The 20,978-nt window shown below is 51.3% G+C and overlaps 2 protein-coding genes across 3 annotated transcripts; one reads left to right on the top strand and one right to left on the bottom strand.

The window, feature by feature from the left end:
- Positions 1-96: 96 nt before the first annotated feature.
- Positions 97-6,874, bottom strand: ADIPOR1 (adiponectin receptor 1). Of its 2 annotated transcripts, none has more exons than XM_071449870.1 (8): positions 6,773-6,874; positions 6,438-6,667; positions 5,674-5,790; positions 4,832-5,003; positions 3,704-3,890; positions 2,597-2,715; positions 1,132-1,325; positions 97-838 (listed from the first exon to the last, which is right to left on the bottom strand). In XM_071449870.1, the coding sequence occupies exons 2-8, from the start codon at positions 6,597-6,599 to the stop codon at positions 710-712; spliced, it is 1,080 nt and encodes a 359-aa protein (XP_071305971.1). In that variant the 5' UTR covers positions 6,600-6,667; positions 6,773-6,874; the 3' UTR covers positions 97-709. The 2 variants fall into 2 exon arrangements, with proteins under 2 accessions (XP_071305971.1, XP_071305970.1); XM_071449869.1 differs by having other exon boundaries at positions 2,528-2,715.
- A 1,406-nt stretch (positions 6,875-8,280) lies between these two features.
- On the top strand, positions 8,281-10,721 carry LOC139601212 (tetraspanin-18-like). The gene is made up of 7 exons (XM_071450037.1): positions 8,281-8,337; positions 8,585-8,779; positions 9,332-9,406; positions 9,657-9,755; positions 9,837-10,016; positions 10,264-10,347; positions 10,674-10,721. Exons 1-7 carry the CDS (start codon positions 8,281-8,283, stop codon positions 10,719-10,721), a joined length of 738 nt encoding a protein of 245 aa, XP_071306138.1.
- The last annotated feature ends 10,257 nt before the right edge of the window (positions 10,722-20,978 follow it).

Below are 20,978 nucleotides of genomic sequence, written 5' to 3' on the forward strand. Positions count from 1 at the left end.
TGGAGGGATCCCACTGCCCTGGGGCACTCCTGCCCTGCTCCTGGGGTGTCCAGAGCCCTCTCTTCCCCACCTCAAAAATGGACACAGACACAGCAGTGACACTGAACTATTGACCTTTTTATTTCAATCAGCTACAGCAGCTCTACATTCCCTACAACACTGTCCTTCCTCCCGACAGTGAGGGAGCCGAGGACTGCGGTGGCAGCGCGTTGTCTTAAAGCTTAGTATTAAATATTAAATATTCTTTCATTTATGTTTACATTACTTTGTCAAGGAAAACAGAACAAAACAAAAAGGACAATTAAAACTTTAAATTACGTGAGTGTGTGCCCATGCCTGGGGCCGCCCCAGCCAGGCACTGCTGTAGGGGATATGCAGAACTCCTGGTGTGTGAGGAGCAGGATGTGCTTGGCTGTGTGGGAGCAGGAAGCTGTTCCCTGTGCTGTCGGAGCAGCAGGTGATCCCGGTGCAGCTAAAACACTGTCTGGAGGAGTCGGGAGTGCCCCTGCAGCCCCAGCACACTGCGTGGGGAAGGGGCTGAGGATTTGGTCAACAACTTTGCTAAAGGATTTATCCAATTCTTATTTTTTTGTTTAAGAAAAAAAAACAACAAACCAACAACCCCAAATGGTTTTGAGTCTTCCTTTGATTTTAGCAAAGACAAGAGTTTAAAAAGCACTTAGGAAGCTTGTACTAAAACCAGGCGCTCTCAGAGGAGAGAGTCATCTGTGCACCCCCCTTCCAGGCCGTAGCGGAATTCCTGCAGGTTGGACACCCCATAGAAGTGGACAAAGGCTGCAGCCACCACTAGCACGTGGAAAATCTGATGAGACTGGAACTGCAGGGAAGCAAAAAAGCCTTTAGACCACATCAAAGGGGACAGCAACATTATCAACACCTCCTCTTCCACTTCGCTGCTCCAGGACTGTCCTCTGTGCTCTGCTCCCCACTCTTGCACCCAGCAGCGATTTCCACCCTGTACTTTGCCCTGCCCACGCACAGAACCTGTTCAAGGTCTGGCTACCAGCATGTGCTGAGGCACAGCCGGACACCCCCAGCCTCCAGCCCCTCAGTGCCCCCTCCCCTGACCCCAGAGCTGCCCCCAGACAACCTGTTCACCCCCACACTCACCCAGATGTCAAACTTGCCCGGGAAGAAGCGCTCAGGGATGCGGGCAGCGTAGAGCCCGGCGCCCGTGATGTACATCACAGCCATGAGGAAGAACCAGCCCATCTGCCCCACCGTGGTGGCCTTCACAAAGCCCTCGGCAATGGTGAAGTGCATGGTGGGCACAACCCCACTCAGTCCCAGCCCCAGGAACACGCCTGCGGCCCAGAGAGGAGGTCAGGGAAAATAGCTCAAGTGTGGAGGGGGAGCCACTCCTCCCACAAACTCCCCTTGATCCCTCATCCTGTGCTAGGGAAGCATCTTTTCTTCACTGAATTAATAGAGTATCTCAAGCTGAATAGGACCCATATGGATCATTGTGTCCAACTCTTAGCCCTGCACTGGAGACCCCCAAACAATCTGACGCAGTGCCTGAAAGCGTTGTCCAAGCACTTAAACCTCTCCAATCCTCACGGCACTTATCCTTCACAAAATGAGGGGCCCACAGCTCCACATCCCAGGTAAACAGCCCCTATGCTCACTGGGCAGAACCCACCCAGTGTTTCTTATGCACGACTGCAGCAGCTCCCACTCCTGGCTACGGGAATGGACATTTTGGAAGGTGCCAGCCTTTTGGATTGCACTGGGAACACAGCCACCCCTTCCAAGAAAGTAATTTCTTGCAGCTCCTGAGGAAGGAGCTCAGCAGCAGCTGAAATGTTCAACTCTAGCATCTGATGAGTTGGCAGAGAACAAGTGGCACCATAGTGACACTGGCCTGGGGAGGCTCTGGGTGGCATTCGGCTGGATCCTGCTCATGCTGGGGGCACAAGATGAAGTGAGAGGAGCCATGGGGATGTGAGTCCTGCCTGTCCCCTGCCCTCATCTGAGGGCTCTCAAGTGGCCTCTGTCTCAGCATGGTCCCTCCTCACTCATGTAGCCAGGACAGTGTTCTGAGAGACATTTGCTTCAGGACCCCTGGGACTTGGGGGAGGGAGGTGTTTCCTGGTGCTCAGCAAGGCTGATGGGATCTGCCATTAAGATTGGGGTAAATTGGGGTGTGGGGCTGGAGGCAGCCCCCCACTCCACTCCCAGGAAGGCAGGGACCAGCCAGCCTGGTAGGCAAGAGCTCAGGAATGCCTTTCTCCTCCACCCCAGCTGCAGGTTCCTGCTGCTAAACTGCTTCCCAGAGAAGGCAGAAAAGGCACAGCCCCAGCCTGCCCAGGGCTATTTTTAAACTCCAAGCCTCAGGCTCTGCTCAGGAGATGAATCCCCAGCACAGCAAGAGAAGACAGGAGGCTACTCCCTACAGTCCTGTGTGCTGCTCAGGGGGAATGAATCCTGCAGGTGCCCAGAGCTTCTCCCAAATGGGATCGGCCCAAAGTGCAACCCAGGACTCGTGGGAGGAGGGAGCTCCTACCTGCTCTGGTCTGCCTGTGCTTGGGGGTAGCAAATCGGTCCCACTGTGCCACAATGATGGCAGAGATACCCAAGACACAGACGATGGAGAGGTAGATGAGTCTTGGCTGTGGGGAGCAGTAGAACGAGTAGTAGAGCCATGGGACGAAGCTCCCCATGATCAGCAGTGCAATTCCCGAATAATCCAACCTGCAGGCAGGGTGCAACGACAGAGAGCCACAGGTGAGCCCCAAAATCCACCCCCTCCATGTGTGGGAACTGTCCAGCCTGCACCTGAGTGGAGTCATTGGGCAGGACGGGTATGCTGGGCAGGTGTGACAGGAGAAAAGGCCAGGGCACAGTGGGAATGCTGGGGGGGTGCAAGAGGAGGATGGAGCTCAAAGCACTGGGAGAAAATCCCTGTGCACATGGATCTGTGATCCTCTACTCATCTCACCACAGAAACATAGCCCCTGAACTGCCCCCATTGCCTTCCCAGCAACACAAGGGCATTCCTGCTGGATTTGTTCTGGAGACAGAATCCCATGGGATCTCTGGCAGTTGTGCAAAGGGGATGGGCAGGATTCCCAGCAAGCAGCACCCAAATAAATGCCTTTAACAGCCATATGGGAGCAGAATGTCACTTGAGAGCCTCACTGCAAAGGCTGATGGGAGCTTGACCCTTGGAGCAGCCCAGGAACAGGCATAAACCACTGACCAGCCTTCCCATTCTCCTGGGAATCCTGTTTGTGTTTCTTCTTTCCATTTGGCTTCAGTCCAAACTGGATCCAAACCAGAAGTTTTTAAAAGCACCCAGTAAACCGGAACCTGCCAAACTGGCCATGGCCCCCAGCTGCCCCATGAGAGCGAGACCCCTCCTCAATTCACTACTATAAGGGGCATAGAGCCTGTTCCCTTCGGAGCACAGAGGCCATTCCTGTGGGAGCCAAGATCCTGTTCCCTTGGGAGCTGCAGGGTCCCAGGATCTTTATCATGCACCTGACCTGGCACATTTCAGGTGCTCAGGCAGAACCCTCCAGAACCCTGTTATGGTTCCCCTCAGTTCCATGCTGGATTGGGTTTTCGCTCTCTTCCCCCAGGGATAAAACATTTGGGAATGCAGTGCTTTCCAAGAGGAAGTGCTGCAAAAACCCAAAACCTCCCAGGGGACCACACAACCACACTCATGCTGACTCACTTTGAAAAAGTCCGTGAGACCTTCTCTGAGTGACAGTACACAGTGTGGAAAAGCCAGGAGAAGCTGAGGCACAGCACTGCTCCCAGGAAGAACATCCCGAACACCACCTTCTCTTGGAGAGGAGCCATAAAGTACATGTTGGGCCGCAGCATGGTTAGGATCCCCAGGCAGAGGAACAGAACAAACCCTGCAGGAACACATGGAGAGGGAAGTCAGGGGGACAGTGGGGAATTTCAGCAAAGCTAGGATAAGAACAGCCCTGGCCATGCTCCTGGAGGTGCTGGATGTATCCCAGGGGTGCTCAGTAACCCACAGTGGGTCCTTGGCTGAGGCCTTTGTTTGTGCAAACAAGAAGGGCTGGGGTCAGGGGAAGGGGCAGGCACAGGGCAAAGAGCTGCTGAGCTGCTGTTTCACAGGGTCATGGAATCACAAACTGGTTTGGGTGGGAAGGGACTTTAAAGCTCATCACATTCCACCCCCTGCCATGGCAGGAACACCTTCCACTATCCCTGGTTGCTCCAAGCCCTGTCCAACCTGGCTGTGGACACTTCCAGGGATGGGGCAGCCACAGCTGCTCTGGGAAACCTGGGCCAGGGCCTCACCACCCTCAGAGGGAAGAATTTCTTCCACTCTCCCATCTATCCCTGCCCTCTGGCAGTGGAAGCCATTCCCCCTTGTCCTGTGACTCCTGGCCCTTGTCCAAAGTCCCTCTCCATCTCTCCTGGAGCCCCTTTAGGTACTGGAAGGGGCTCCGAGGTCTCCCTGGAGCTTTCTTCAGGCTAAGTATTTCCAGCATTCCCAGCCCAACTCCAAAACAGAAGAGCTCTAGCCCTCAAAGCATCTCTGTGGCCTCCTCTGACTCATTTCAGAGGAACATCCTCTGAGGCTCCCCTGTTTTGCCCAGGACACATTTCCCTGTCCCACTCCTGCAGAGGCTGAGCCCAGCCCTGGTCCCTCTCTCCCAAGGGGCTCCAGGAGCTCCAGGCACTCCGTGTCTGATCCTCATGCATGCACAGGATCTGCACAGGGAGCCCTGGGCATTGAGAGGAACCGGCACCAAGCCCATTCTGACCCTAATGCAGGATCTGAGTACCTCCAGCCCCAGGGCTCCCCCTTCCCCACAGTCACCCAGCAGGTGTGTCCAGATGTTGCCGGTCTCGGTGTGAATGCGGAAAATGCTCCGGAAGCAGGCGCGGAAGGAGGGCATGGGGGGCCGGTGTCCGTGCAGGAGGTAATCGTTGTCCTTGAGCCAGTCAGGCAGCACGTCGTACGGGATCACCCGCCAGCGCCCTTCCCACACCTGCAACACACCAGGGGATCAGGGCAGCCCAGAGCCCCAAACCCATGGGAACAGCCCAGCCCTGGGATGCTCCTTAGGGAGAGGAAGTTTGGCTTCTCTGACATCAGGTGCCCTGTGGGACCCTGTAAGGCACTCACCCACATCCTGCCCTTTGCTCTCCATAACTTCCCAGGGAGTGATTCCTAGTGGCCCCAGGGAGTGATTGTACCCCCACCTTAGTTACCACAAAGACTGACTCCCAGTAGGGAGCGATTCCAGGACTCCCCAGGAAGTCAGGGGTGATTAATACCCTCAGATTTAACCCTTCCACATCCACAGACTGTTCCCTGCAGTGGGAATTCCCATTTGATCAGGGAAGAAGCACAGGAGCCACAGTGACTGCAGGCACTGGGTGACACCCCAGCTGGCACTTGGACCCCTGGGCCCCACCCAGACCCGCAGGAACATCTGAATTGCTCCCAGGTTTCCACCCACCATGGCTGGGCCAACCCCCATCCAGCCATCCCCTTCCCACACCATTTCCAGGGATGCTGCTGGAAGTAGCCCAGCAGAGCTGGAGCCAGCTGCAGCCACGTGGAGCTTTATGTGGACACATCCTGTCACCCTAAACCCAGGGACTGGAGAATCTGCTCCAAAATCAAGACTGGGGGATCGCCACAGGCTCCGGTACCTTGTACACAAACTCTTCCATCTTCTCCATGGCATGGTGAGCCTGCAGAGGCAGGGTCAGCACCCGCACCACCTCCTCCTCCTCCTCGCGGGCCACTGGGCATGGCGGGTCCTCAGCCTGCAGCAAGAAGAGCCAGGAGGGAATCGTTCCAGCCCCTGGGAGAGGAATCATCCCTGCCCTTCTGAGAGCACCTGGGGCTTCACCCCTCTGACGGGATGGGCAGGACCCGCCCGTCACCCTCGTTTATGCAACACACTGCTGCCTGACCCATCCCGGGCATGCTAATCCCAGATTTATCCTGTCGAAAAGTGAGATTAGCACCAGGGATTTTCATCCCTACAACCAAGGCTGGAACGGCCGCTTGGCCCAGCCGGGAGACCCGAGCTGGCCCACCCAAGCAGAGGCGGCTCCGAGCTGGGAACGCTCTGGGTCCCGGTACAGCTCCCGCTCTCCTCAGCCGGGAAGGAGTTCGGGAAAGTGATTCCCGGCCCTGTGGAAATGCTGGGGCACTGGAAACAGCCGGTACAGACATAGCGATCCCGGTGACATCCCTGTGAAGGACTATCCCGGCTCCATGCCTGCACGGCAGGAGCAGTTTAGGCTGGCTCGGAACACGGACCGGCCCGAGGAACAACACGGAGCCCTTCTCCTCTAGCTCTTAATGGGATAACAGGCGGATTCCCGGCATAATCCGCGAAGACGGAGCGAGGAGACTGAGCCAGGCTCGGGATCCCCTCCCGCCCGGGGGTCTCGGAGGGGCTCACGCTGGCCGCGCCGGTGGGTCCTTGGTCCCCCTTCTCTTCTAGGAGCGGCCCCAGCTCGGCGAGCTCCAGGTGCGCCCGTTCCCGCTCCCGGTCCCGCTCCCGGTCTCGGCCGGCGGCCGCAAGCCCGCTGCCCGCCCCGGCGGGGGCCTTGCGGGACGCCATCGGGGCGGCGGGTGCGTACGGCTCCGAGGCAGCCGGTGAAGGTCCCTCCGCGTCCTTCTGCCGCCGCGCTGGGGGGGAAAGAAGCAGAGTTACCGGGACCGAGGGGGCCGGCGGCAGGGTCCTCCCCAGGGTCTGGAAACAGCGGACGCCCCGCTCCCCCGCCCGTCCCTCACCGGCCGCTACATCCCGCGGGCGGCGGCAGCGGCACCGGAAGCAACGCTGAGAGAACGGGAACGCACAGCGCTGGTTCCGGCCTCGGGGCCACGCCCCCGCCAGAGCCCCGCCCCGAAAAATAGCGCTCTATGATTGGTCAAGGTCACTGTCCGTCTCTCTTTTCTCCCGCCCCAACGGCCACCGCCCACTGCGATTGGCCGAGCTGCCCCGCTGGGGTGCCGGCGGAAGCCGCTCTGGCCGCGCGGCGCAGCTTTGTGGCTGCGCGCTCTGTTGCCCCCTGGTGGCAGCCCCGTGTACTGCGGGGGGACAGAGCCCCTAGCGCCCCGGGTGACACCACGGTGACACCGACACCGCCGTCCGTCTGAATTATCGGCCCCCGGGATGAATTCTCTCACCTTTTGCAAACGTAACTGTCATAATTCAATTTCTCCATCAGAAGATGCTGTAATGAAGAACTTTGTGTTTCAAGCATTGAGTAAAGTTACATCACGAAAACAAATATGCATTAGGCAGGCGAAGAATATGCTTTAGATATGCGGGTTCATTAGGCAGGCAAAAAATATGCTTTAGATATGCGGGTTCATGTAAATTTTACTGTATTTAACCTTTTGCCCCTCGGTGTGCTTGATTTGTGGAAACCTCCTCTTTGTACCGGGTGCAGAATAAATAATGTTTCCTTTCTATCGTGACTCTGTGTTTAGAGAGCTCCTAAAGTAGGCAACAAGAGGAAACAGACCCTGTCATCCATCTGGGATGTCCCAGTGTCCCAACAGCTGACAGCCCTTGCAGCACCACCTGCCCGCCCACGTGTGGCCGTTGAGGGCTTTCCTGAACGGCCACAGCAATTATCAATGGCCGAGGTCACCCCCGACCTGGTGGGGCGGCTCGTCTTTCCCTGCCTACAGGTTTAATTTCCTTGGCTGACAAGAGCAGGAGACTCCCAGCCGCTGGCTGCACAATGGTGGATCCTGTTCCCCATCAATCATTCATGGCCTTGCTGCTGGAAGAGATTTCTTGGGGACTGCTGGAGTAGCAAGGGGGGAGAGATTTTCCGACCTTCATGATGTTATATAGGTGCTGGCAGCACCAGGGAAGGTTGGAGGTACCTGGGTCGCCCACTATCCCTGCAGGGTGAGTAGTGTGGGGGCTGAAAGGAACACGGGATTTAGCGGGGACATGGGTTTGGAGGGGACATGGGTTTGTAGGGGACACAAGATTTGGAGGGGACACCGGGTTTAGAAGGGACAGAGGACTGGAGACATGGGGTTTGAAGGGGACATGTGTTTGGGAGGGGACACGTATTTGGAGAGGACACAGGTTTGGGGCTTTTTGGGGTGTTATGGGAGATGGTGGGGATAGAAGATGATCTGGGAATTTTGGGAAGCTGCATCCCCCCACATTCTGCTGGAGCCATGGGGTCCAGGACAAGTCAGGGTTGGCTGTGGGCAGGCTCTGCTCTCCTCTCCATAGGGACAAATACTGCCGTGTCCCCCCTCCTGGTGTCCCCATGGGTGTCTTGAGCTGCATGAAGTACCTGATGTTCATCTTCAACATGCTGGTGTTTGTGAGTCCCCCTGGGCCCTGTGGGGTGCAGGGATGGAGGGAACCTGTGCCTGGGGACCAGTAACTCCAGCTGGCTCAGGGGTGGGTGACACCAGTCCCAGGGAGGGAACCAAGGGTTGAAGCATCCCCCATCCACATGGGGTGACATTTCTGTCTGGCTCAGGGGTGGGTGACATCCATTCCCAGGGAGGGGACCAAGCCTGGGACATCCCCTGAGCCCATGATCATCTCCTGACCTCCCCCTGCAGGCTGGGGGAACGTGCCTGGCAGGCATGGGAGTCTGGGTGGCCGTGGACCCGGCTGGTTTCCAGGACATCGTGGCCACCAGGGCCGTGCTGAGCGCAGGCGCATGGCTGCTGCTGGTCGTGGGCATCGCCCTGTCCCTGCTGGGCTTCCTGGGCTGCTGCGGGGCCCTGCGCCGGAGCCGCCCGCTCCTGCTGCTGGTGAGGGAGGGAGGGAGGATGGGTGGAAAGGGGCTACAGGATATGGCCAGGGGGCACTGGGGGCAGGAGTCATGGGCTGAACGGTGGTGTTCCTGGGATGCAGGTGTTCCTGGGGGAGCGAGGAGCTGGTGCTCCTCATCCTCAACATGTCCTGCCATCCACTCCCCACCTCGTGAGTCTCAATTTAGAGCCCAGAGGATTTATAAAGCCACCAAGTAGGGTCAATTCTCTCTGAAGCCACTGGCTTCTCTCACATGGCATTTCCAAGATGACCCCACTGCTGGTAAGGGGCAGAAAAATGCCTGTTTGAGCACCAAGACCCCCATTTCTTCAGCATCCTCAGTCTCTTGCAGACACTGCTTGTTTTTAACCCCTGTCTTGCAGCCACAGTGGTCAGAGATGTGGCATCCGTCCCCAGGAGCTGTACTCATGTCCCTGGTCTCGGGGACACAGGGCACAGGCAGGGCTGGTGCAGAGGAGGGCAGGGATAACGTGAGCAAGCTGCTGGTGGGATCAGGCTTGTCTCTGACTCCTTCACCTGCTGCCTTCCAGTTCTTCATCCTCGTCAGCCTCGTCTTCCTCATGCAGCTCATTGGGGCCGTTCTCTTCCTGGTGCACTGGAAACAGGTACCAACACCATCCCCAGTGTCACCATCCTCCCTCTGTCATGCCATAGCCATGGCTCTGAGTCCACCAGGCAACTGGGGCTGGTGGAGGGACACCCTTCCCCTCACCTCCATCATCAGCACCACAATACAAACTGCAAAGCAGGTAGGGGGGATCCATTGGGTGCCCAATTCCCCTCTAAGGGAGCTTGTCCTGAGCAGAGTGGGAGAGGAACAGAGGAACAGTCCCAGCCCTGGCACCAATTCCACAGGTCCAGCCCGAGCACTTCCTGTCTGAGCTGCAGAGGAACTATGGTGGGGACGAAGGTGCTGAGGTGTTCTCCACAGCCTGGAACACCCTCATGGTCACGGTGAGCAGCTGGGAGGCTCCTGGGGCACGCACAGGATCCACCAAGGGTGACCATGGTGATGATGTTTCCCTTCTGTTCCAGTTCTCGTGCTGTGGTGTTTTAGGACCCGAGGATTTTGGGAATGGCTCCCGCTTCCAAGAGCTGCACCCAGGGATGCCATGGCCACGGGCATGCTGTGCCCGGGATGGGCTTCTGCAGGTGGGAGAATTGCTGGGCTGGGAGCAGTGCCAGGAGAGAAGCCCTGGCTACATCCATGAGCAGGTACGGCACAACTCTGCTGAGTCTGTGTATGTGTCCCAGCCTCAGCCAGGCTCACGGAGGAGAGCATGAGGGACAGAAACAAGGGGCATTGCCTGGTTGTGGTTCAACAGTCCAGTGGCTCCCAAAGTCTTCAGCTCATCCTTCCCCACAGGGGACCCCCCACATCCCCCTGCAACCCAGTCCTCCTCTGGGCTCCCTGTGGCCATGAGGAACATGAGAGAGCCCTTCCCTCCTCTCTCTGCCCCAGGGCTGTTTCTCTACCTTCGGCAAGACCCTGCAGAGGTACATCTCCCTCCCTGGGACCTGCAGCTTAGCCGTGCTAGGCATTGAGGTAATGAGGGGGGACCAGGGACAGGGCAGGAGGAACGTCCACTCTTTGTGGCAGGGGGGTTGCTCAGTGAGGAAAGAGAGCACAAATGGGCTCAGTTCTGTCCGGGGTACAGAGCCTGCTCTCTGCTGCAGATAGGGCAGGTGAAGGAACAGGGAAGGGTTTGTTTTACTCCCCCTGGGTCTCCTTGCCCTGGTGTCCCTGTGCAGCACCAGGAGAGCTGGCCCAGGCCCCTCAAGGGGCACACAGGGATCCTCCAGCCCTTCTCTGCCCCTGGCCTGGCCCGGCCCTGCTATGGGGCTGACCCTTTCCCATCTCCATCATTCCAGGTCTTTGCCATGTTCTTCGCCTTCTGCCTTTACTACAACTTCGACTGAGTGGGACAGGGACACGCCCAGGGCTTTGGGAGCAGCTGAGGACACAGCCTTTCATCACCCAGCAGAGATCAGCTCATCACTGTATAAACGACTCAGACCCCGGGTGGGAATGACTAAATAAAATTTAATTAGAACCCGATAAGTTACAAAGCAAAGAGGGGACAGCACTAGGAGCATAGTGACACTCTCTCTGCTCACCAGAGGCTCAGCTCACAAAATGGCATCTTTGCCTCTTATACACTCCAGGTTGCATCAGCCACATTAGTATTCATACACAGTCCTTCTATGTCCTCCCAGCACTTCCCACAGTCCATGGCTTTGCCCATATATATATACTTGGCTCCTCCTAGGGTCCATGACCTCATTCTTATAAGTAGATTTGGCTCCTCCCAAGGTCTGTCTGTTAGCCCTCTGTGCCTCTCCTTGGTGGAGCCCCTCTTGCATCTTGATTGGTGGTGAGATGTTACCCTGACAAGAGTCCCAGCCACAAGTGTCCCCCACTCCCTGCCACCTCTTGCAAGGGGCAGGTATACATGTGGCCCTCCCCCGCATTTTTGGCCAAAGCTGCCAGGCAGCAACCACACTGTGGGAGGGGAGGATTGGAGGGAGAGCAGAAAACGGTTCAAAACCAAACTGGAACAACAAAAGTACATGTCAAAAAAACTGTAAACCTAAACAGAACTTCTTCTCACCATACTTAATAACTCCTCGTTTGCATGAGCCAATCACTACACCTTATTCATTACAATCCCCCCTTTTTCTCTTGATGCCTCATTTATTTGGCTCATGCAAATGAGTCTCATTTCCAATTTCATTACAATACTTGAAATTGACCAACCCAACATTAATCATATTTACTTAAAATTTTCCAACCCAACATCAACCATATTACAACATCCAATTCATATATTGTCTAGGAAAATCAACTTCTCTTAACTTCTTCTCCTTATATCTGATTAGATCAACTTAAACTGTACTTGAATGAGTCCTAACAGTATCTGTTGACACGGTTCAGGGCAGCAAAAACCTTAGGTCTCCCTGAGAAAATGATTGATGGCTCTCATGACATGGGTAGTCCTCTGTAATAAAAGGCAAGTGACAGACAAAAATGGGAGTAACAGAGGTCTGGTATGGCTTTTACTTCCACCCACCATGCCTTATAGGGTTGCTACCTATAGCAGGTGTGTATGATTTTCCAACCCAGTATTGCCCTCCATCCCTTTGTTACTTCTCCCAATTTTGCCACCTTCCAATTTTAGCTGCCTTTAGTACTTTTTCCATTATGATCTTTTCCTGGTGCTCTGAGCCTTCCCATTTAACAGAGTCTAGTAGTTTCCATCCAGAGAGACTGATAACCACAGTAATACACCACATACTAATGTCAATACATTACACCCTCTCCCTTTTGACCAATACAATCCTGGTCTTTCTGCTGGGAGCTGAAGTGTCTTTCCCTGGTGTGAAATCAAGGTGTCTCAGAAACCATACAAACTTGGCTGTCCTTCCTCATTTTCTGTGCTCCTTGGAACATTCTCTGGATTATTTGGGTCACCTCAGTTCATTCCCTCTTAATCCCTGTTTAAGAGTCAGTTTTACCACCTGGTTCAGATGTTAAAGTCCCCTCCTCGGGTTCTTCCACAGGTCCTTTGACTTGGCTTGGGTCCACCCTCGTTCAGTGGTTCTGACGCCCATCTCAGTTGTTATTAGCACTTGAAAGGGACCTTCCGATTATGGTATCAATGGTTGTTCATTCCAGGATTTAATTAACACCCAATCCCCAGGTTTTATGTATCTTGAAGTCTAGAAGGGAAACTTGGAGAATCATTCCTCATTTTCCCAAGTCCTCTAGATTTTGGGCTATGGTCTTAACATATTTCATGACATTTACTTCCCCCTCTTCATAGGTTGCAGCTTCATGGGTTGAAGCTAAAAAGGGTAACCCAAACATCATCTCATAAGGGGATACACCTAGGTTGGACCAAGGTTGTATTCTAGCCCATAGTAATGCTAGGGGTTATCATCTTATCCAAGACATTTGAGTCTCTACCATTAAGTTAGTCAAGGTTATTTTACGGGTCTGATTCATCCTCTCAATCCATCCAAAACTTTGTGGGTGCCATAGTGTATGTGAATCCCTTTTTATTCCCACTGCTTGGACTATCTGTTGTAAAACCCTGGAAGTGAAGTGTGTCCCCCTATCTGAATCAATCCTCTTCACCATCCCGTACCAGGGAGTAATTTGTTCTAACAGCATCTTGGAGACAATACAACAGCACACAGCCTCAACCCAGGTATAGCCTCAACCCAGCAACTCAAATGATCACTAAGACCAGTAAGTATTTCCATCACTGGATCTGGGAAGTTCAGTAAAGTCCACTTGTATACTTTGAAAGGGTCTAGGGCTAGTTCCTGACCTCCCGAGGTTACTTTTCTTATTGCCTTTTTGATCACCTTTTGACAAACTCCACATTTACCAATTACTTGTTTTGCTATTCCAAAGACTCCTATACATCCATAATTCTTTAAAAACTCATCACAGAGGGCTTGGGTACCCCACTGGGTCTTTTGGTGTAGTCTGTCTAATACTTCTTTGGTAAGGGGTCTATTTAACATTTGCCTTCCGTCTGGGAGCCTCCAGATACCTGCATCGTTCTTCTCTGCCCCTATCTCCCTCAATCTGTCCTCTTATGGTTTACTAAACCTTGGAATCCCTGATTCTTTGTCTTTTGATGTTAGGACTCTGGTGACCCCTTAATATGGACTACAGCAATGTCTTCTGGTAACCTCAGGGCTTCTGAGACTTCCGGGATCAACCTTTCATGTATCAGTCCCTTCCCCCATGAGTTAAGCGGCCCTCTTTCTTCCCTTATTTCTCTGAAGGTGTGCACTACTCCAAAGGCATATTTTGAGTCAGTATAGATTGTCCTTTTTTCATGGTCTAGTAGTTTTAAAGCCTGGACTGAAGCATAAAACTCACAAGCTTAGGCTAGTGGACTAGTCAGAGGGCAAGTTCCCTTTTACAATTACCATCATCTTTTGTTCATTTTTGATGGCATACCCAGATTTCCATCACCCTTGTATATACTTTGAGGAGCCATCTATATACAGGATCTTTCCTCCTTGGAGAGGCTGGTCAGTCAGGTCCTCCCTCACCTTGGTTTGCTATTCAATTATGTCCAGACAGTCATGTTCTAATTCTCTGACTGGCTCCCCATACAGGAATTGAGCTGGGTTTAAATACCTATCTATAACTTATTCCAAATCATCCCTATCTATTAATATGGCCTCATATTTGAGTATCCAAGAGTCTGTAAGCCGCTTTTCAGCCTTTTCGTTTAAGATATTTCTTACTGAATGGGGAGTATATGTACTCGTAACTTTTCCTCAAAGGTTAATTTCCAGTTCTCATCTACCCTCAGTGATGCAGCCGCTACAGCTTGAATGCACAAGGGCCACCCCCTGCTAATAGGATCCAACAATTTAGACAAGTATGCCACAGGTTTCTAGATCCTCCCCAGTCCTGGGTTAGGACCCCATGGGCCACCTCATGGTCCACATTCACAAATGGGTGAAAGGGCTTTTTAAGAGCAGGAAGGCTGAGGGTGGGGGCAGTTACTAATTTTTGTTTTAATCCTTCAAATCTGTTTTCATCCTCCTCTGTCCAGATTATCTCCTCTTCAACTAACTTGTCGTACAAAAACTTAACAGCCTTGGTGTATCCCTCAATCCACAATCAGCAATATCCTAGTAATCCTAAAATCTGCCTTATCTTTTCTTTGTTTTTGGTTTTCTCCCTTCCTGGATGTAACTGTCAGCTGCCATTACTAATTCTATGACCCAAATGTGCTCCACAAATTGGATTTTTTTCTTTGACACCCTCAATCCCTGAGTTCCTAGAAAATTTAAAAGGCCTATTGTGGCTTCCTTAACTTCTCCTTCCTCAGTCCTGGAAAGTAACAAGTCGTCTACGTATTGTATGAGTTTAATCTCAGGACTCAGGGTAGAGGATCACCAGCTCTCCTCTACGGCCTGCCCAAACAAATTCAGGCATTCCATAAACCCTTGGGGTAACCTCATTCAACTCAGTTGTTGTTTTGTTCCCATGGTAGGATCCTCCCACTGAAAAGAAAAGATGTCCCGACTCTCCTCAGCCAAAGGACAAACCCAAAAATCATCTTTAAGATCTATTACACTGAACCACTGATGTGAAGGTGGAACCTTACTTTAGAGAGTGTATAGGTTAGGAACCATGGGATATCAGTCAACAGTCCTTTTATTCACTTCTCTCAGATCCTGTACCAGTCTGTAGGTACACCATTTGATTTCCTAATGGGTAGAATCAGGGTAATGTGAGGAGCCATTCATGATTCCAGGGTTGCATCCTGATCTTACAGTCAATAATGGGTTGTAACCTTCCTTGCCCTTCCAAGGAGATAGGATACTGACGAACTTGGATTGGGCAACTTTAATCAGTTATTGTAATTGCAATGGGCATCATGTCCAGTTTTCCCTGATTCTTGGGTCCTGCCCATACAATTGGGTTTATTTTCTTTTCATCATCTCCTTGTAATTTGAACAGTTTCACTACCATTTCCCCTTCTATTGGTAACACCCTAATTCCTAATTGTACTTGCAAATCCCTCCCAAGGAGATGATCCTGCTCCCAGTACCAATAATATGTCTCCCATTCCTGTTTTATGACTCCCATCAAAGGTTACCTGTTTGATAACAGGCACCTGAAAACCTTCTCCTTTTGCTCCTGTTACCTGCAAAGACTCTTGGCTCTCCTCACATCCTTTTGGAATCTTCTGTACACATGTTCTCTCAGCTACTGTGTCAACTAAAAACTCAAAAAACTTCTTCTCTGGGGGGAAATAAGTATAGGGTTATCAAGGGCTCATGATGGTATTTTGTCCCCAGAAAATAGAGCCCCTGACACCCCTAGTCCTCTGTCTCATTTTGTGCTTCTCTATACACGTCTAAATTCCTTATACTTTGAGGACAATCCCTCCTCAAATGTCCCTTTGTCCTCAAATGTCCCTCCTCAAATGTTCCTTTGTTCTACAATAAGAACACCTGAAATTCTGATCTTGGTTTGTTGTTGTCTTGGTTTGGAAAGACAGGAGTCTGCTAAGGAAGGCAGCAGCCTCCCCTGAAATGGAGAATGTAAACCCTCCCCACCCCTCCGAATTGCTATAAATTTTAAATTAAGGGGGCTTTCAGGCAAAAATATGGGAGCAGGAAATAACAGTTCTTTAATAGGGAAAAGAAAAAAAAAAGGATAAAATAAACAATGCAGTCCACTAGAACAACACTGACAGAGTCAGAACCCAACCTGACACCCTACAGGTCAGGGTTGGTGGCAGTCCAATTGGAAATGTGGCTGCAGTCCTCCTGAAGTATCAGGTGTGGTTCTGTTGGAGCAAGGGGAATCTGTAGAGAAGGATGTATTCTGCCTCTGAAGATCCAGTGGAAGGAGAGGCAGCTGCTGTTTCTCTGGGGAATCCCGTGGAGAAAGCCATGCTGGTGTCTCAAAAATTTCTGGATTATATCTGGGTAGCAATGCTTGGCTCCTCCCTCTGGGCGGAGCATCTCACAATGGGATGTTATAGTTCTTATCAGTCATGCAGTGACATTCAATAGTCTGTTATCAGCAGATGTCCCCTCCCCAGGGAGGTGTGATTGTGGTCACTCAAAGAGAGAGATAAAGCAAACTGCCCACTTGACAAAGGTAATCTGCCATACAGATGGTAATGGAAAACAACTTGCATTGCAATCTTCAACAGTTGTTCTCACTCCACTATCCAAATCTCTACTTCTTTGAGGACAATCCCTCTTTAGATGTCCTTTTCCCTTACAATAAAAACACATGAAGCCTTGATCTTGTTCTGTTGTTCCTGCTCCACCCTGCCTATCACTGTCCCTGAATATCCTCGGTTGACATCCCCCTCCATCCTTTTGAGGAGTCCTACTCCTAACAGATCGACTTCCTTCTCTTATTGCTGCCACCATAACCTTGGCTTTTGTCTTTGCCCTCTCCTCTTCTCTTCCCACATAAGCCTTCTGAGCCTCTCTCAACAGTTCATTCAATCCTTGTTCCTGCCAATCATCAAGCTTTTGTAATTTCTTCGGATATCTGCCCAGGCATGCATGACAAAACTAACCTTTAATAGTGTCTTGCCAGCTGCTGATTCCCAGTTGATGCCAGAGTACTGTCTCACATTCCTTCCGAGTCTTTCCTCCATGGGGGCTTCGTCCTTCCACTGTCATTCCATCAAAAGCTTTACTCATGTTTTGATTTTGTGGAGCAGCCTCCTTTATTCCTCTAATTATCAATGTTCTATATTCCATATTTCATCTCCCCTCCTTGTTGTTGTGGTTCCAGGGGGGATGTTGGATGGGCATCTTTTCCTCCCCATTCTGTGGTCCATTCTGGTGCTCTCTATCCCAGATTCCTATACCTGCTATCCTGATCATTTGCCTTTCCTGTGGGGTAAATAATATGCCTAGGATTGCATTTTGTCCCACGTATAGGTGTTTGATCCTAAAAACTGATCCACCTGTTCCAACAAACCAATAGGGTCATCTAACAATCCTTTAAACTCTTTCTTAAAAGCCTGCACTGCAGAAGAGTTGAGAGGAGCACTCACAAACCCCATCCTCCCCTTGCGCCCCACCCACCAGTACTTCTCTAAGGGGATATACCCTGACTTGATGATTCTTGTTTTCATTCTCACACCTTGATTTTGCTTTACTTCCGGTATTCTGGCTAGGCTCATCTAGGGTTACCACTTTCTCTGGGGACACTGGCACTTCTGGGGATATTGGTGCACTTTGGGCAATAGGGTAGGCTGGTACTGCTGGAAGTACCAGTGCATTCAGAGCCATGGGAAACGGCAGAGGTAAGTTATCTAGAGGATCCCATTCCTTTTTCTGTGACTAAAGGTTTTGACCTCTAAGGGAAAAAATCTCCCCTTTCCAGCAGGGCACATATTCACCTTCCTCCTGATTGTATGGTTCTTTGGCATTAACATGTATTTGCAGGGCTTGGCAAATCCACCCCTCAAGTGACCCACACTGAGGCTAAAAGATATGATCGGGTCGTATTTCCTCCTTTGTCCACTCTATCATGCAGTACCGTATAATTTTTACCTTATCCTTCCCCTCGTATCAGGGGGATGGTCCCATTTTAATTCCAGGGGGCTATCTGATGGCATATTCCTAGGTACCCTCCTAATTTCTTCCTTAGGCTTTTCCCTGCTCTTTCCCTGTCCCATGTTATTACTTTGGGACTACCTTCTGCTTCTCCTCCTGCCTCTGCCCTGTTGTCTAGCAGTTAGATTTCCCCCTTGGGATCCTCCTCCCCCTCACCGCCCCTTTGCCTGGTAACCAAGCCCCCTCTTCAGGGCTCCCCTGGGGCTGCACTCCTCCCTCTGTGGCTTGTCGTATCCCCTCTGCCTCCCGATGTGTGCTTAATCACTACTGTGCTTGCTCTGCACATCCTGCACGCTTCCACTGCGTCTGTGCCCTCCGCACATCCCACATGTTCCTGCTGTAGTGGCCATCACCTTGCCTTCCGTGCCTCCCCACCACTGGGGGGGTTTCCCTGCTCCCTCTCTTCTGCCTCTGGCCTCCTGGGGTTTCCCTGCCTCCCTCCTGAGTGTCCTGCCTCCCAGGGTTTCCCCACCTTTGTCCTTTGTGTCCTGCCTCCTCAGGTCTCCCTGCCTTCATCCCAATTGTCCTGCTGTCCAGGGCTTCCCCACCTCCCTATTACCTAGCGCCAGAGACTCCTGCCTCTCCAGCTACCTGCCCAACTGTCCAGTGTCCCCTTGTTCCGATGGACTCTGGTACAGGTCCTGTGTGAGGCTACTGGAGCTGTGGCTCCCACATCCGGATTAGGGGCACTGGCCAAACCTCTCCTGTCTGCTCGTGTCAGGTCTCCATGCATGTAAAAAAAAAATTACCACAGCAAAAAGGAGGAATTTTACCTTTGCTTTATGGGTTCTCCTCATTCCCAGTTATCCAGCTAGAGTCCAAGGGCCCACCAGAGGTGTGGGATGGGCCCCCAAAATCAGTGAGGCCGGCCTTCCCACTTAAGTGACCTGAGGGGTCTTCATAATCAGTGGAAATATCCCTGACGAGTCCCCCCAAAATTGTTAGAAATGACTCAGACCCCGGGTGGGAATGACTAAATAAAATTTAGTTAGAACCCGATAAGTTGCAAAGCAAAGAGGGGACAGCGCTAGGAGCATAGTGACACTCTCTCTGCTCACCAGAGGCTCAGCTCACAAAATGGCATCTTTGCCTTTTATGCACTCCAGGTTGCATCAGCCACATTAGTATTCATACACAGTCCTTCTATGTCCTCCCAGCACTTCCCACAGCCCGTGGCTTTGCCCATATATATATACTTGGCTCCTCCTAGGGTCCATGACCTCATTCTTATAAGTAGATTTGGCTCCTCCCAAGGTCTGTCTGTTAGCCCTCTGTGCCTCTCCTTGGTGGAGCCCTCTTGCATCTTGATTGATGGTGAGATGTTACCCTGATGTGGGGAATACAAGCACAGAGAGCTCCCAAAGCCTCAAACATACAAGCTCGGAGATAGAGATGGATACAGTGTTTGACCTAAGACCTTGGAGAAGGCTTGAAGATTTAGAATAAAAAATTGAAACAGACACAAAGTAAGAATAAAGATTTGTAGTTTAAGCAGAAAAATGTTTTATGCAAGGAGAAATATGCCTCATGTAAGCGAATAAATATGTTATGCAAGATAGTAGAAAATTTTAGTCTAGTAATGGAACTTGTTATAGAGTTAGTAAATAGTAGAAGATAGAGCAATAAGTTTCCTTAGAGTTATATGATTGGATAAAAAAAGACGTATTACAGCAAAATAGTATAAAACGTAGCAACGAATGATTGTTTTATGAAGATGCTAGTGAGCTTTGTGGAAGTAGCTGATTGGATAAGAAATTTATAAAAGACATTGTACCTAGAATTAAAACAGCTTCTGGTGTGATGGTGTTGGATGCAACAATGTTATGGTTTCACCTTCCATGAGACTGATTTTGCAATAAACCATCTTTTAATCACCTCATCAGCTGACCCCGTGTACTCTGTATCCCAAACAATTGTTGCCCACCATGTGAGGAAGAACACTTTTTGTCTCAGTTTGGGACCACCCCAGAGGACAATTAAAAGGCTGCTGAAAGGAAGCAGATTCTGTGGAATATGTACACCTGAGATGAGGGTGAGTCGAGCCCTATTTGGTTGCTGAGAGGTAGAAGAATAACTGTGCTTGCTGGATCGAGCCCGGCCTGAGCTCCACTTGGATCACTTGCGAAGAGAGCACAGGTGAGCTCTGGGGAACAGGACAAGAGATGTCCGAAGAACAGAGAAACGTTTATACCTGTTTAAAAATCCTGATAAGATCTAATTCCCATGCCATACCTAAGCAAGAACTTAAAAGATCTTTTAAGCTGGGTACAAAAAAATTTTGCAATTGCAGATCTTGAGTCTGCTTTTACTATGTCTCTTTGGGATGCTGTTGGAGTTAAACTTTATGGTGCAATCTCCCATTGAGATTTTACGGCTGCTAAGTTGCTCCCAGTGTGTCATGTGCTTACTGAGATATTCAGCAAGTAGTCTAGTCCAGCTGCACCTTTTGTAACTCCTTCAGCTCCACAGAGCCCACTGCCGGCCACTGTGGCTGTGCCTGCTTGGCTGCACCCCTGCCTTGTGTGTGCTTCCCTCCTGCCTCTGCTCCTGCTGCCCTGGCAGCAGCTGTGCTGCAGCTGCAGCTCCAATTATGCTGCCCTTAGCTTCTTCTAACACCACAGAGGAGGGAAAGATGAGAAGGAGCTTGGAACTTTTAAACAAATTATGGGGGTGCAGGAGCCAGAAAATGATCATACTTCTGAAGAAGAAATTGATCTGCTAGACTCTGGTCCCACAGACCCAGATTTAAAACTTGACTTGTTCCCTCCTGACCCTAGAGACTCCCCGTTCCTTTCCAAATCAAAGGATTTTTCAAAAAACAATTTAAAGTTGACTGATTGGGCTGAAACATGGTGCAAAGCAATAAAAGAAAGAAACTTTGACTTAGCGCATGACTGGCTCCTAGCTATGCCAGTGAAGTATGGCAGGCAGAACATAAATCCAAGCCAATGACACATGACAAGATTAAAGACTTGCAAAAAGCTATTAAAGACAATGGCTTAGGCTCACCATATTTTAAAATGCTGTTGAAAGGCATTTATG

Source organism: Agelaius tricolor, unplaced genomic scaffold, assembly GCF_023055355.1.
Source record: "Agelaius tricolor isolate 1412-34295 unplaced genomic scaffold, bAgeTri1.0.p SCAF_30, whole genome shotgun sequence".
NCBI classification, from domain to species: domain Eukaryota; kingdom Metazoa; phylum Chordata; class Aves; order Passeriformes; family Icteridae; genus Agelaius; species Agelaius tricolor.

Coding starts and splice junctions, on each gene's coding strand:
- ADIPOR1 (XM_071449869.1), bottom strand. CDS start 6,599: ATGGCGTCCCGCAAGGCCCCCGCCGGGGCGGGCAGCGGGCTTGCGGCC. Junction 3,891..4,831: donor CATCTGGACACACCTGCTGG/GTGACTGTGGGG, acceptor GTGTTCCTGCAG/GGTTTGTTCTGTTCCTCTGC. Junction 2,716..3,703: donor GTCTCACGGACTTTTTCAAA/GTGAGTCAGCAT, acceptor CCCTGCCTGCAG/GTTGGATTATTCGGGAATTG.
- LOC139601212 (XM_071450037.1), top strand. CDS start 8,281: ATGGGTGTCTTGAGCTGCATGAAGTACCTGATGTTCATCTTCAACATG. Junction 8,338..8,584: donor TCTTCAACATGCTGGTGTTT/GTGAGTCCCCCT, acceptor CTCCCCCTGCAG/GCTGGGGGAACGTGCCTGGC. Junction 9,756..9,836: donor GGAACACCCTCATGGTCACG/GTGAGCAGCTGG, acceptor CTTCTGTTCCAG/TTCTCGTGCTGTGGTGTTTT.